Genomic DNA, 12416 nt, shown 5'->3' on the forward strand with positions numbered 1-12416 from the left:
TTACTTTAGTCCTTGAAATCCTAGGAAGGAGGTACTTCTATTCCCATTTGGATGGAGCACAGGGAAACTGGGGTTCAAACCCCATGAGCAACATTAGCAGTCGGCAAGGTCAGGGCTTATTCAGGCTGGGGCTTGGGGCAGAGGCTAGGTGCATATGGATTAGGAGAAGTGACTTGTCCACAAATACTTATTATAATTATTATAAAAATGATCCATTAACAGATCTGTCCTGAGCCCCTGCTCGGTGAGATGGATGTGACCGGCTCTCTAGGGCCTGGCACTTTGCTTCTGGCGTGGGGAACATGGGCCTCACCATCCCTGGTCCCAGCACTCACTACGCCGCACTGAGAGAGCTTCCAGCTGTGTCCCCAGAGCCCTGGAGACTGGGGTGCAGAGGCTGCCTGAGTAAGAGGCTGACCATGTGGAGTCCTGGGGCCACCCCTGCCAAACCAGAGTGGCCCCCGTCATCTGTGCCCGTACCTCACAGGCTTCTGAACAAGGCTGGATTTGAAGAAGGAGTGTTACTGCTAAAGAAAGCTGGGGAAACAACTGCTGAATAGTAATGGTCTTTTTAAAAACACAATGGAGATATAACATTAGTTTCAGGTGTACAAGATGATTCAATAGATGTGTATATTGCACAATGATCACCACAGTAAGTCTAGTTAACATCCATCATCACACATGGTAATTGTTTTTATAACATGTCTGCTTCTTCAGTCAGAATGCAGTTTCCTGGAGATCAGGGGCTGCACCCCCAGCCCAGCACAGGGCTAGGAGGGTTTCAGGAAGGGGAGGCAGATGCAGGGGGCAGACAGAATGCATGAGGAGCTCTCTGGGCAACATAAGGTTTGCCCTCTTTCCCTGCAGGGGAACGGTCTTAGGAGAAATTGAGTAAGAAACTTGCAGACAGAATGATGCAAGGAGAACTTTCGGTACATATTGCAACAGAGTATTCTAAAATGGGGCCGGGGCTGTTCTGCTGGCCTGTTCCCAAGGGTCTCAGCCCTGCTTCTCTCCAGCTGGTCAGGCCTGTCACACAAGATAGGACCAAAGGCTACTAACCAGTCCCTCACCATCCTCCGCCTGCCACCCCCCCCCCCGCCCCCCCCCCCCCCCCCCCCCCCCCGCCATGCCTGGCCTTAGAGCTGGGAGGGTTGAAACCTGAAGTCATATTCAATCATCCCTTTGTGCCTTCTGCCCTATGTCCATGTCACCAAATCCTAGAGATTCTAAGGCAGCAGCATTTCTCCAACTTTCCGTTCTTACCTTTGGCCCTGCTATCACTCTGGTGCAGGCTGTGTCATACTCATTGTCCCCCATCTTTCCTTTCCTTCTCTTCTTCCTTCCTTTCTTGCTATCTAGTATTACCCAAATCCCTTCTGTGGACCAGGCCCAGTGTTGGACACTGGGTCACAGAGAGCCCTCTGATTCCACCTTTGCCCTCAAGTAGCCTCTCCTGCGCAAATCAGGTGTGTAAATATCAAGGGTACAGGTGCTCTGAAAGAGAGAAGCCAGGGGTCTGATGGGGACACAGAGCTGAGGAAGGGTCCTCTGAGGGCCATGTGTTACACACCTTCCATTTACCCTCCCAGACCCACTCTCTACCTTCATCCTGCACATTTCCTGAATTCTCTGTATGGACTGCATCATCGGGCTCCCTTACACTCTGGCTAGTGGGAAGCCGGGCACAAGACTAGAGGGAGGGACAGAGGGTGACTCTGCCAGGTCACCAGGGTTTGTCTGTGCCCCTTCAATGAAGGCCGGGGCTTCTATCAGGTGGCCCTCTCTACCCAGCTCTCACTCTGCCTGGCTTCCTCTCTTTGGACCTTCAGGCCACATGTCCCTACAGTGTTACCAGCCTTGGGGTACTGTGTCAACCCTTGAGCTTATCAGTACACCCTGCTGACATTGTTGCAAAGTTTCTGTATTAAAATTTCCTCAAGTTACCCAAGTACAGATAGGCTGTCTCCTGCAGGGACCCTGCTTAACATAGGCCATAGGTAAAAAGGAAGGATGCCACGGAGGTGACAGCTGAAAGTGTTCTTGTTTGGACGATTATCTTTCTAGAGCACAAAACTGACCATTTGTCACCCCTGCTAAAACCCTTTATGGCCCTGCATTGCTCTGAGGATAAAGTCCAGACTCCTGAGCCTGGCACCCAATACTGTATACCATCTGGCTCTGGATGACCAAGCAGCATGTGGTGAAGTCACTCAGGAGGAGGGCATTTGGGGGCTTGAAAGGGGAGGGAAGCAGTCCCAGGAGGGGTGCAGCCCTGCCACAAAGCCGCCCTGCCAGGCAAATTCCTGGATGAGGAAGGAGGAGGTGGGTGAGTTTCTGGACCACAGGACCATGTCAGGCTCTCCTTGTCTACTCTCCAAGGGAGCTGAGCACTGGGAATGAGTTTGACACGGACAAGCCGTAGCCTCGGGCATGAGAACTGGTTCAAATCCCAGCCCCAACACTGACATCTGGCAAACTCCGATTCTCTGAGCTTCGGTTTTCCTGACTGTGCAAGGGGAAGAATCTCACAGGGCTGCGGGGTGGGGGGGGGGGGCAGTGTAAAGAAGGTAATAAATGGGAATTTGTTTCTGTCAAGTAGTTCCAGTGTCCGGGCGGTCCCTCTTCCCAGTCTTCATGTGTTAGGGAAAGCACACGGGCTCTGAGGTTCAGGAAGGCTTGAATAGAAATCCCAGCTTAATACTACTTCCTCACTTTGTGATCCTGGACAAATCACTTTAACTCTCTGTACCTCATTTGCAAATGGGGGTGATAAGCACCCCTTGCAGGGCAGCTGTGAGGATTGGGTAAGTGCACACAGGCCATGCAGGGCCTGGCATGGAGCAGGTGCTTGGTAAATGTTTTTTTTTTGTTGGGTTTTTTTTTGCCTTTTGCCTTTTGCCCTGTGCCTCCCTTAGGGGAAGTGTCCCCTGGGCCTTGCAGGCTGGCTGTGTGCAGTGGAAGGGTGAAGTTTGCTGTCACTGGAAGGAGTCTCTGACATGCAAGTGTCTAACCCCCCACAAGCTACAAAGCTGCACCCAGAATTCCCAATGGCAACACAACACTGGTGACTGAGCGGGGCGGGCTGGAACGTGCCACCTTTGGTGAAGCCCACCCTGGTCAAGTCCTGCTTGGCAGCTTGACTTGGCCTCTCTATCCCTGGTTTGGCCAAAGCACCCATGGGCTTGGATAGGGAGAAGATAAAGGAAAAGGGACTCAGGTCCCAGGGCCATCCTGCTCACATACCTGCAGGAGGAGCAAGGCAGACCATTCCAGACAGGAATGTAAGGATGTTGGGATGTGTGGGGAGGGGGCCAGGAGAAGTCAGTGCCTGGTGTGGGTCCCCCATGCTCACCTCATGCAGGAGACAACGGTCCCAGGACAAAGAAAACTGCCAAGAAACTTCCTCCCTGGACTACTCCAATTCTGGGTCTGGTTTTCCATCCAAAACCAGTCTGGATGAAGCTGCTTAAGTAGCAGGGATGGGTGAGCAGCTGGGGCCAACAGGAGGGAGTCCTCACTCTGTGAGTTGGCTCAGAAGCAAAGAGGCTGCCCCTCTCAGCCGCTAGACTTGCCTCTATATCCTCTGCTGGATGTTTCCACATGTCTGTGAAGGGCCCAAATTGGAGACACGTTTTATTGCCCTATTCCCCAACCCCCATCTGCACACCACCAGCCCACCTCCAATCTAATCAAGGTGCCCTGCTCTTCACACCCCTCTTTGGTCCATGCCCCACAGGATGAAGTCCAAGTTTCTTGGCCGGATTACAAGGCCCTTCAGATCTGGCCCCTGTCTACCTCTCCAGCCTCATCTCCTACTCCTCCCCGACCTGCATCTCTCTTCCAGCCACACCAGGGCACTCAGGGTTCCCATCTCCAGGCCTTTCCCAGTGCTGTGGCCTCTGCCCAAATGCCCTTCTCCTTCCTCTCAGCCTGGCAGAAACGTGCTGATCATTTCCGGTCCAGAAGCCCAGGGGCAATGTCGTCTCCTCTCAACCTTCCTAGTTTAAGACATTCCGTCTGTCTCTCTTCCTTGCCCCGACAGACTCCATCTACAAAACTACTCATCGATGGGCAATGAAAATAATTTTGGAACATGTGTCTGGCACTATGCTAGGCTTTTTTTTTTTTTTTTTTTTTTTTTGGTACCTTACCTCATTTAGTTCTCAAAGCATTTCACAAAAATAATTATTGTTCTCACTTGACAGATACGGAAACTGAGGTCCACGGAGGGCAGGGCCAGAACCAGACTGAAACTGCAGTGCGCTCACCTCTCCGGGAAGTGCATCCAACCCCAGCCGAGGTGGGGGGTGGGGGGCCCTCTCTCCTCGGGGTCCTGTGCCTGCAACTGCCGTCAGCACCCGCGAGTGGCTGTTTCAGGCGCCCCCGACCCCGACCCTTCACCAACGTGACATGCCACGGCCCCGGGCAGGGACCGGGAGGGCTGGGCTGGGTCTCCAGCACCCCGCAGTGTACAGACCCTCCGTGTTGTGTCTTGATAACCAGATGGAAAGGTAGAGGCCGCTTGGGTGGCTTGGGAGCCCGGGCCTAACCTAACGAATCCCGGCACCAGCGACGCGAGGCGGGACCTTAGCATCTTAGCCAAGCGCAGGCCCGGCCTCGAGCAGACACCACCCGCTAAGGCGCTCGGCGGGCTGCACGAGCTCGGCGTCCGGGCCCAGCAGCCGCGGGTGCCCGGGGGACGGCGGCGGAGGGAGCCGGGAGCGGCAGCACGGCGGGGGCGCGCGTCCCGCGAGAGCCCCGGAGCCCGCGCCCTCCCGCGCCCTCCCGCGCCGCCGCGCGCTCCCGCTCCCGGAGGACGAAGGGCGGGCCGGGAGGAACGGCAGGCCCCGCCCCAGCCCGCGTCGGGCCGCCCCCGTTGTGAGGTGATAAAGCGCCGCGCTCCGAGCGCCGAGCGCAGTGGCTGCCACCGACGGCCCGCTTTCGGCAGCTGCTCGGGCCGCGACGGGCGGTGCGCCCCCAGCTCCCCGCGTCGGCGCGGTCCCCCGGCCGGCCCCCCGAGCTCGGCGCGAAGCCCTGGCCCCGGAGGCCGGGGCATGGGCCAGGGGCGTAGGGCGAGCCGGCTTCCCGCGGGGCCGTGAGCTGCAGCGGCTTCAGCATGAAGACCCTCATAGCCGCCTACTCCGGGGTCCTGCGAGGTGAGCGGGGCCGCCGGTGGGACAGGGGTCTGGGAGACGAGCCGTCGCCGCCCCGGGGGTCTGCAGGGCCTCGGCGGCTTCCATCCCGGGCTGGGAAGCTGCACGCGGGTTTTCGGGAAAGGATGTGACGAGGGCTGGGAGGCAGGCAGGAGTGTGTTCTTATAACGAGGGCACCTTGCTGGAGGACTGGCCAGTGTGCGGGTTGAGGTCCCGGCCCCTTTTCTCTTTTCTTTTCCAAAGCTTGCCCCTCCCAGCAGCTCACCTAGGTCGGGGAAGAAGGAAGGATCCCGGTGACCTAGTCAGATGCAGGCGGCATGGTAGTCTGAGTTCATTCTTCACTCTGGCACTTATCAAGTTTTGAAACCCCTGTTACATCACTTTCCACCCCCCACCCCCAGCTTGTGTTCCCCATCTGTGAGATGAGGTTGATATTTAACAACTCCTCCCCAACCCCCAGCACTGCCTGTGGCCCCTGCGAGTTCCCTCCCCTCTCTCCTCACCGGGTGGAGCATGCTATGAGAGACTGGATGGGGCCGAGTGGCAAGGTTTTGCAATCTTCTGAAATAGCCACCAGACTGGGAACATGCCTGGCTGGGACAGGTGTGCCCACACTGTCCTCTGCCCTACTCCCATCCTCCAGCCAGTCTCAGGAGCCCACTCAGCAGCGACTGAGCCTGGCACCCTGAGAAGGTGGGGTGGGGGACCCTGGGTACCCTCCATGTGGCCCATGTTCCTGTTCCACCAGTGTGGAGCTGAGGCCCTTGGTGAATATGTATATTCACTTATAGCTGGAGAAATTGATGGGAAAAGATATACTTTCCGGAGGTTTCCTTAACAGATGCCTTGGCCAAGAGGGACTCTGGGAAGTGATCACTGCTGTCCTAGGTCTGTGTGTTTTGAAGTTTCCCTCCCTCCGCCTAAAGCTTTAATCTGTTTGCTGAACCTCTCCTACTTAGAGTTTTTTTTCCCTTCGGTAACTGACAATCACCTACCCTACCCACCTTCGTTAGGAAAATAGAACTTACTAGTTATTGGGATTTTGAAAACTAGAGAAAAATGGGAACAAACTAACAATGGCTGGCCAATCAACTATCCAAAAATGGCTTCCTATTGCTCTTTGAGTATATTCCTTTATGATTTTATTTATACACATTATATAAAGTTGAGGGCATCCTGCAGATATAGTTCTAAATCCTATTTTCTCTGAGTGGTTCCTCTGTTCCTCAGAATCACTTATAATCTTCTAGTAGCTGCAAAGTAACCCACCCTGGCACTGCATCACGGTTTAACTATGTCCTGGGCATTGGCATTGCCCTTGGAAAGGTACTGAGCTGCTGTTTCCATTTTGGAGGCAAGCAGCCTGCTCCGTGCATCCGGCCCAATAGCCTATGACAGCCTCTTCTCTCACTTAAGAGAGCTTTTCTGGGGCACCTGGGTGGCTCAGTCGGTTAAGCGTCCGACTTCAACTCAGGTCACGATCTCGCGGTCTGTGAGTTCGAGCCCCGCGTCAGGCTTTGGGCTGATGACTTAGAGCCTGGAGCCTGCTTCGGATTCTGTGTCTCCCTCTCTCTCTGACCCTCCCCCGTTCATGCTCTGTCTCTCTCTGTCTCAAAAATAAATAAACGTTAAAAAAAATTTTTTTTTTTAAAAAGAGTGCTTTTCTGTTCACTGTGCCCTTTGATGCCCATGTCAGGGGAAGGAAGGGACTTACCCATGTTCATGCTTTTAAAAATGCTTTTGTCTCCAGGGGATGGGATAAGGATGCTCTCTAGGGTAGTCCTTCCCGGAGATCCCTTTCCCTCGCTTCTGCTGTCCACTGGCTGTGAGCTGCATCCTTCTAGGCGTTGTTGACTCTCATGTTTTTGACCTAGCACCTGTACTTCAGGAGGACTTGTAGTCAATAAAAGTGACCAACTCATTTAATATCCCCATGTTGTTTTCAGATCTTTACAACTTGTTCCCCCCCCCCCTCCCTTTTTTTTAACTGGCTGCAAGGAGAATTCCATCATGGGATGTAGCAAGGGCTGGTATGAAATGCAAACCAGTCACGTGGTAGCTCTCTGGACCTGCTTTGGTGAAAGGCTGGGTGGGGTAGGGGAGGGTGCTGAAGCAAATGCTATGTTATCTGGGCATCTTCATTAGATGGCTTTCTACATCCTTGGTCTTGGAAGACACTCCCCAGTTTGCCTCTCTGGATAAGTTGCCACCATTGTGAGGTGGCGAACACCTTGTCAGTGGTGATATTCAAGGAGAGACCATGGATTCTGTGAAAGGAAGTCCTGCCTCGGGTGAGATTGAAGTCGATACCTTGGTAACTGGTTTGTTGGCCAAAAGAGAAAGCCAGCTGTGGGAGCATGGGTAGGTGGGTGTCTGTTGGGGGAGGCGGGAGTCTGTGTTGGTGATTTCTAATCTCTGAAGGACTATCCTGTGCCTGGGGTGGAGGCTGAGTTAGTCACATGTGCATTCCTGCCTTTGCCCCTGGACCAGAGGCTCTTCGGGACAGAACCCGCGGGCACTGCCTACATCCTCAGGGTTTAGCACAGGACCCAGCACAAAATCGTGGCAACTCCAGTAAAATTCTGAGCTGATTTGTTTGTTCGATGTGCCTCCAAAAAGCAAGACCAGGAACAGGGGTAGGATTACAGGGGGCAGGTTCTGATGTGATGGAGGAATCCTTTCTAATAGCTGTTGAGGACTGTAAAAGACTTGGTGTGGGTACGGATCGAACTCCCCATTACCGGGGGTATACAAGCAGGAGCTCGGTAGGGAGTGAAACTAGGAGGTTAGGTTGTTGGCTAACTCTGGAACTGAGGGTTGACAGTCCCCTAACCCAATCCTGAATCATAGGAGAAGAATGGCACTCTCCTGTTCCCCTCTCCCCCGGTTCTTTGTAGATGTCTTTCTCCCCTGTACCACTTCCCTAACAGCACAGAGGCCACTTTGGGGGCCCTCTGTGCTGCCAAGGGCTCTTGTGTGCTGGGAAAGGAGGGCCAAGAGTGATATTTTCTTGGCAGGTTGAGTGACTCAGTAGCCAGTGTGGAAATCCTGCTCCACCTCCATCCTCCCACCTCAAATTCAGCAGCAAATACTTGAGTCATAAAATCAAAGCTATCTGTTCATGCTGGGTCTGGCCCAGCCTTCAAGTTACCTGTGGGATACTGAGGGCCCCAGAGAAAAGGGACTGGTTCAGAGTTATTAAAGCGAGGCCTGGAATCTAGATGCATCTCCCAGTCTGTGATTTGCCTCCTTAACCAAGAGAGAGGTGGTGAGGGGCTGAGCACAGGGTTCTGGCTATTGAAGGCCCTCAGCAGTTTCCTGAAGGAGTAAAAGTTGCTCCCAGTCTCCATGATGGGGTGGTAGATCCCCTCTTCCCAAGCTTTTGGAGGAAACCCCCCAGCTGCCCTGATGGATAGAGACATCACAGGCCCCCAGAGCTCTGATGATCTGCCAGTTGCCCCTCATCATACATCAAACCTTCAAAACTCTTCCATGAGGTCATGAAGCCCCCACCACCTTATGATATCATCTCCTGCCATGCTGTGCTCCAGAACTGCCAGTGGTCTTCCTGTTCCTCCAGCATTCCCACTAGTTCTGTCCTACCGCAGGCCCTTTGCACGTGCTGCCCTTCTGCTCAGATCTTTGCATGGCTGCTTCAGATCCTTTAGTCTCCTCTCAGAGACCTTTTCTGACCATGCCATGTGTAAAACTGCCCCCTAGTTGCCACAACTTGTTTTATTGTTTATAGCCCTTATCGTTACCTAAATTATCATGTGTCCTTATCTGTTTAGGTAATTGTCTCCCCCATAAGGTTGTCAGCCCCTCCGGAACAGGGACCTTGTCTTTGTCAGTATTGTGTCCCTTGCATTTAGTATCGTGTATGTAGTAGGTGCTCAGTAAATATTTGTTGAATGAGTGAATCATTAATGGAACCTCCGCCCTCCTGAGAGCTGCCCTGTTCCTCTTGGGAGGAAGCCCTGCTTTTAGCTTCAGTGTGATTCCTCAGTTCTTCTTCCAGCTGCTTCTGTGCCTGCTGGGTGCTGGGGCTGCAGCTGTTCCCTGCTGTGGAGATACCCTCAGTCTCATGAGGAGCTGGCTCCAGGGAGGAGTGCCACGTGGGGGGACCTGGGCTCCTCATGGTCCCCCTTATCATTTCCAGAGCCTTAGAAGCCAGAGGTCCAGGATGCCAGCCCTAGCTCCCCTCTGGGATTTGGCTGGATGGCCCACTCACCCTCTGGGGATCTCACTACCCCTTACGGAAAATAGCATCAAAAATCTCAAACACTCAAGAGTGTGAGGGTTTGAGTGAACATAAGCAGAAAGTCCTTTGCAAAGCAACTCGTAACGAACTCCAGTTCATCCTTGTCATTCATCCTGTGTGACATACGCAGCAGGCTCCCACCACTGGAGAGTGGCACCTTCCCTGCTCTGATGCATCCAGGAGGGCTGTGCCATGGTGGGGACTTGGGGTGTGGACCTTTCGGTTTACTGATGGAATGCCTTCTGTGTGTCAGGCTCTGTACTACGCACGGGTCGGTCTGTCCTGGTCCCTGACTTTGATGGGGATGTACACAAGATGACAGTGCACCGTGACGCACACAGTGATGGGGAAGGAGGCATGGGGAACTGTGGAGGCCTGATGGTGAGGGCGGGGCAGCTAAACCATCTTGGGTCAGTGAAGGCTTTCTAGAAGAGGTAACATTTAGTCTGGATATTGAAAGATGAAAAGGCATTAGCGAGGCAGGCCAGAGCATTCAGGTACAGGGAACAGCATAAACGGAAGCATGAGATATGGGTGGGATGGGCAGTTTGACTGCAGGGCCTCTGACTAGTGAACATGGGCTGAGGCCCTGGTGCACCGAGAGGCAGAGACAAGGGAGACAGAGGATGCTGTGTCCAGGCCCCGGGTGGCTCGTCTGTAACCACCTGGGGGGAAGATTTGAGAGCTCCTGGGAAAGGTGTGCTCAGAGCTTCTTGGCCTCCGGCACTTCTCGGGTCTCCTGGGTATGCGATGCTGCCGGCAGAGCTGAGGGCCTGGGGTCTACCACTGAACTGCTCTGCAGCCTCAAGAAGCCACTGCCCCTTCCTGACTCTCAGTCTCCTCATCTATGAAATGGGCAGAAGCATAATAAGAGTAGCTACCCAGGTTGTGGTGCAGATCCAAGGAAGCCGAACCCACAAACCCTTTGGGCAAATCAACAGAAGGGGGAAACATGAATTCCTTTCATCATTAGAGCAGATTTAAGCATCCTGAGTACAGGGCCAGGAGCCTAACTCTGCATCCGCTTCCCACGTGACCTTGGCAAGACCCTGCCCTCTTGGGACGTCAGGCTCCTTATCTGTACAGTGAGGAAAGCTAGATGAGCCATTCTCCTTGGATTTATTCCAGCTCTGCTGCAAAAATATGGTTTCAATCCTGCCCCTGACTGCTGGGGGACCCTGGGGCTCCACCTCCTCCCCATTCCCATTCTCTATTTGTCTTTGTGAAAGTGGGCCTGTGTCTGCCTGGGGCCCAAGTGAGGCCCCAGAGGAGCCCGGCTCCCCATACTTGCTCATGGATTATGATAGGGGCCTATTTGGAGACTTCTGGGTGACATACCCGAAAGGCGGTGGTATTGCCATGGCAACCCCTCCCACCTCGGTAGCTATTTTTTTTTACTGTGCCAGAATGTGGGGGTGGGGAAAGTGGGCCATTGGGGTCCTCAACAATCACCTCCAGGGTTCCAGAATCTTGGGCCCATGACATCCCAAGAGCCCCACTTTCCCGACCTCACCTCCCAGGACCCTACCCTACTTCATGAAAACCAAATACTTGGAAGTCCAGGCCTCTAGAATAGCCCAAGGAGGGGCTTGTAGTCCCTTTAGGGGATCTTTTGTGGCTAAAAATTCATTAGCAGATTCTAGCAGAGCACAGAAGGCTCAACTTGTCAGGACCTCAGATTTTAGCTAATCCAACCCAAATCCCTAATTTAGGGCCAGGAGGAAAGAGGGAAAGAGGAGGCCCAGGAATCCAGCCCATCTGGATATGGAGGACGCCTCGTCCCCTGCCAAGATCCTACACAGGGGGTCCTGAAGACTGACAAGCAGGAATCCACTGAGCTCATGCAGACTTCTGAGGCCAAGCCAGGGGCTTCCCAGCCCACAAGCCCACCACAGCTGTATGTTGGCCTCCCCTTTGGGCCAATGGGCCCTGCTTTAAGGACACCTAACCCTTAAAGGGGACACTATTAGTCTTTCCAGGAAAGAACCTGGTGAATGGCCAGCTCGTGGCCAAGGGGCCCGGAGGCACCATCTGCAGTTAGCAAAGGGGATGGAAGGGGTGGACAGCAGTGTTCTTGGCCTTGGGGATGGAGCCCAGGACTCCTTGGCCTGGCATTACTGGTCCTTCATGGTTCCCTCTCTACTCTGTCAACTAGACTCATCCACTCACACAGTTGCTTTACTCTAGCCTGGCTGAGCTATTTGCAGTTAATTCCTCAAATTTATGTTCTCTTCCTTCTAGGCCTTTGCAAATGCCATTTGTAGGACTCCAGCACCTGAGGTCCTGACCCTGTACCTCCCTCCTGTCAGCCTGGCTAATGCTTACTCATTTACATGTCACCTGACCCATTACTTCTTCCAGGAAGGCATCTCTGAGAACATCCTCCAGCACAGGTTGCCACCCCCCACCCCCCCCACCAGATTCCCCAGCCCTGACTTACCGTCTGTGCCTGATTGTTCACAGACCTGTCTCCCCAGCCATGCCAGGGGCAGAGCCCAGGCTCCAGCAGGTGCCCAAGAAGCAGAGGAGAAGCAGGGTCTGGCAGCTCCCATCCAGTGTAGTGCCTGGCCTGGTGTGTAAAGGGTGCTTAGAAAGCACCTATTGAAAGAATGGTAGTGTTTGGGGGCTCCGTCCTCTCCTGCACTCTGGAACCTGCCACTGCCGCTCCTGCATTTAACTCCAGCCTGTCCAGCTGGAGGAGACCCGTCCCTCCTGATTGCCCAGGAAGCTCTGGTTGATTCTCTGCCATGGCCCAGGTCAGTCAGCTGTGGACAGGGCCTATCTCTGTGCTTGTCCGAGCCCTGTTTATTCTTCTCCGTCCCCTCCAGTATCCAGTCATACAGTGAACACCTGGCCAAGTACCGGCTCTGGACCTGACCCCATCGTGGGCACAGGGACCCAGGTGAACAAGATGAGGTCCCTGCCGACAAATGCACACTCTTCCCGATAACAAGAAAGTCTAAGAGTAGTGGCGCGGCAGGCTTCCCCAAGGAAGA

General features: G+C 54.0%; 3 protein-coding genes across 4 annotated transcripts in view; 2 read left to right on the forward strand and 1 right to left on the reverse strand.

Annotated features, from left to right (window-relative positions):
- The window catches only part of MAP6 (microtubule associated protein 6), a 160360-nt gene extending 155509 nt beyond the window's left edge, over positions 1-4851 (reverse strand). For both annotated transcript variants that reach the window (XM_049619567.1, XM_049619561.1), the window contains exons 1-2: positions 4275-4851; positions 3359-3610 (exon numbers count right to left, since the gene is read on the reverse strand). The gene's annotated coding sequence lies outside the window, so the exon portion shown is untranslated. The remainder of the gene's footprint in view (positions 1-3358; positions 3611-4274) is intronic.
- RPS3 (ribosomal protein S3) overlaps positions 1-12416 on the forward strand; it is a 780806-nt gene that overhangs the window by 324603 nt on the left and 443787 nt on the right. The window lies entirely within an intron of this gene.
- Positions 4942-12416, forward strand: part of DGAT2 (diacylglycerol O-acyltransferase 2) — a 32149-nt gene continuing 24674 nt past the window's right edge. Inside the window, exon 1 of the mRNA XM_049619642.1 lies at positions 4942-5162. Within this exon, the coding sequence (XP_049475599.1) occupies positions 5123-5162 (40 nt within the window). The 5' untranslated portion in view covers positions 4942-5122. The remainder of the gene's footprint in view (positions 5163-12416) is intronic.

The sequence above is a fragment of the Panthera uncia genome, chromosome D1, assembly GCF_023721935.1.
Source record: "Panthera uncia isolate 11264 chromosome D1, Puncia_PCG_1.0, whole genome shotgun sequence".
NCBI classification, from domain to species: domain Eukaryota; kingdom Metazoa; phylum Chordata; class Mammalia; order Carnivora; family Felidae; genus Panthera; species Panthera uncia.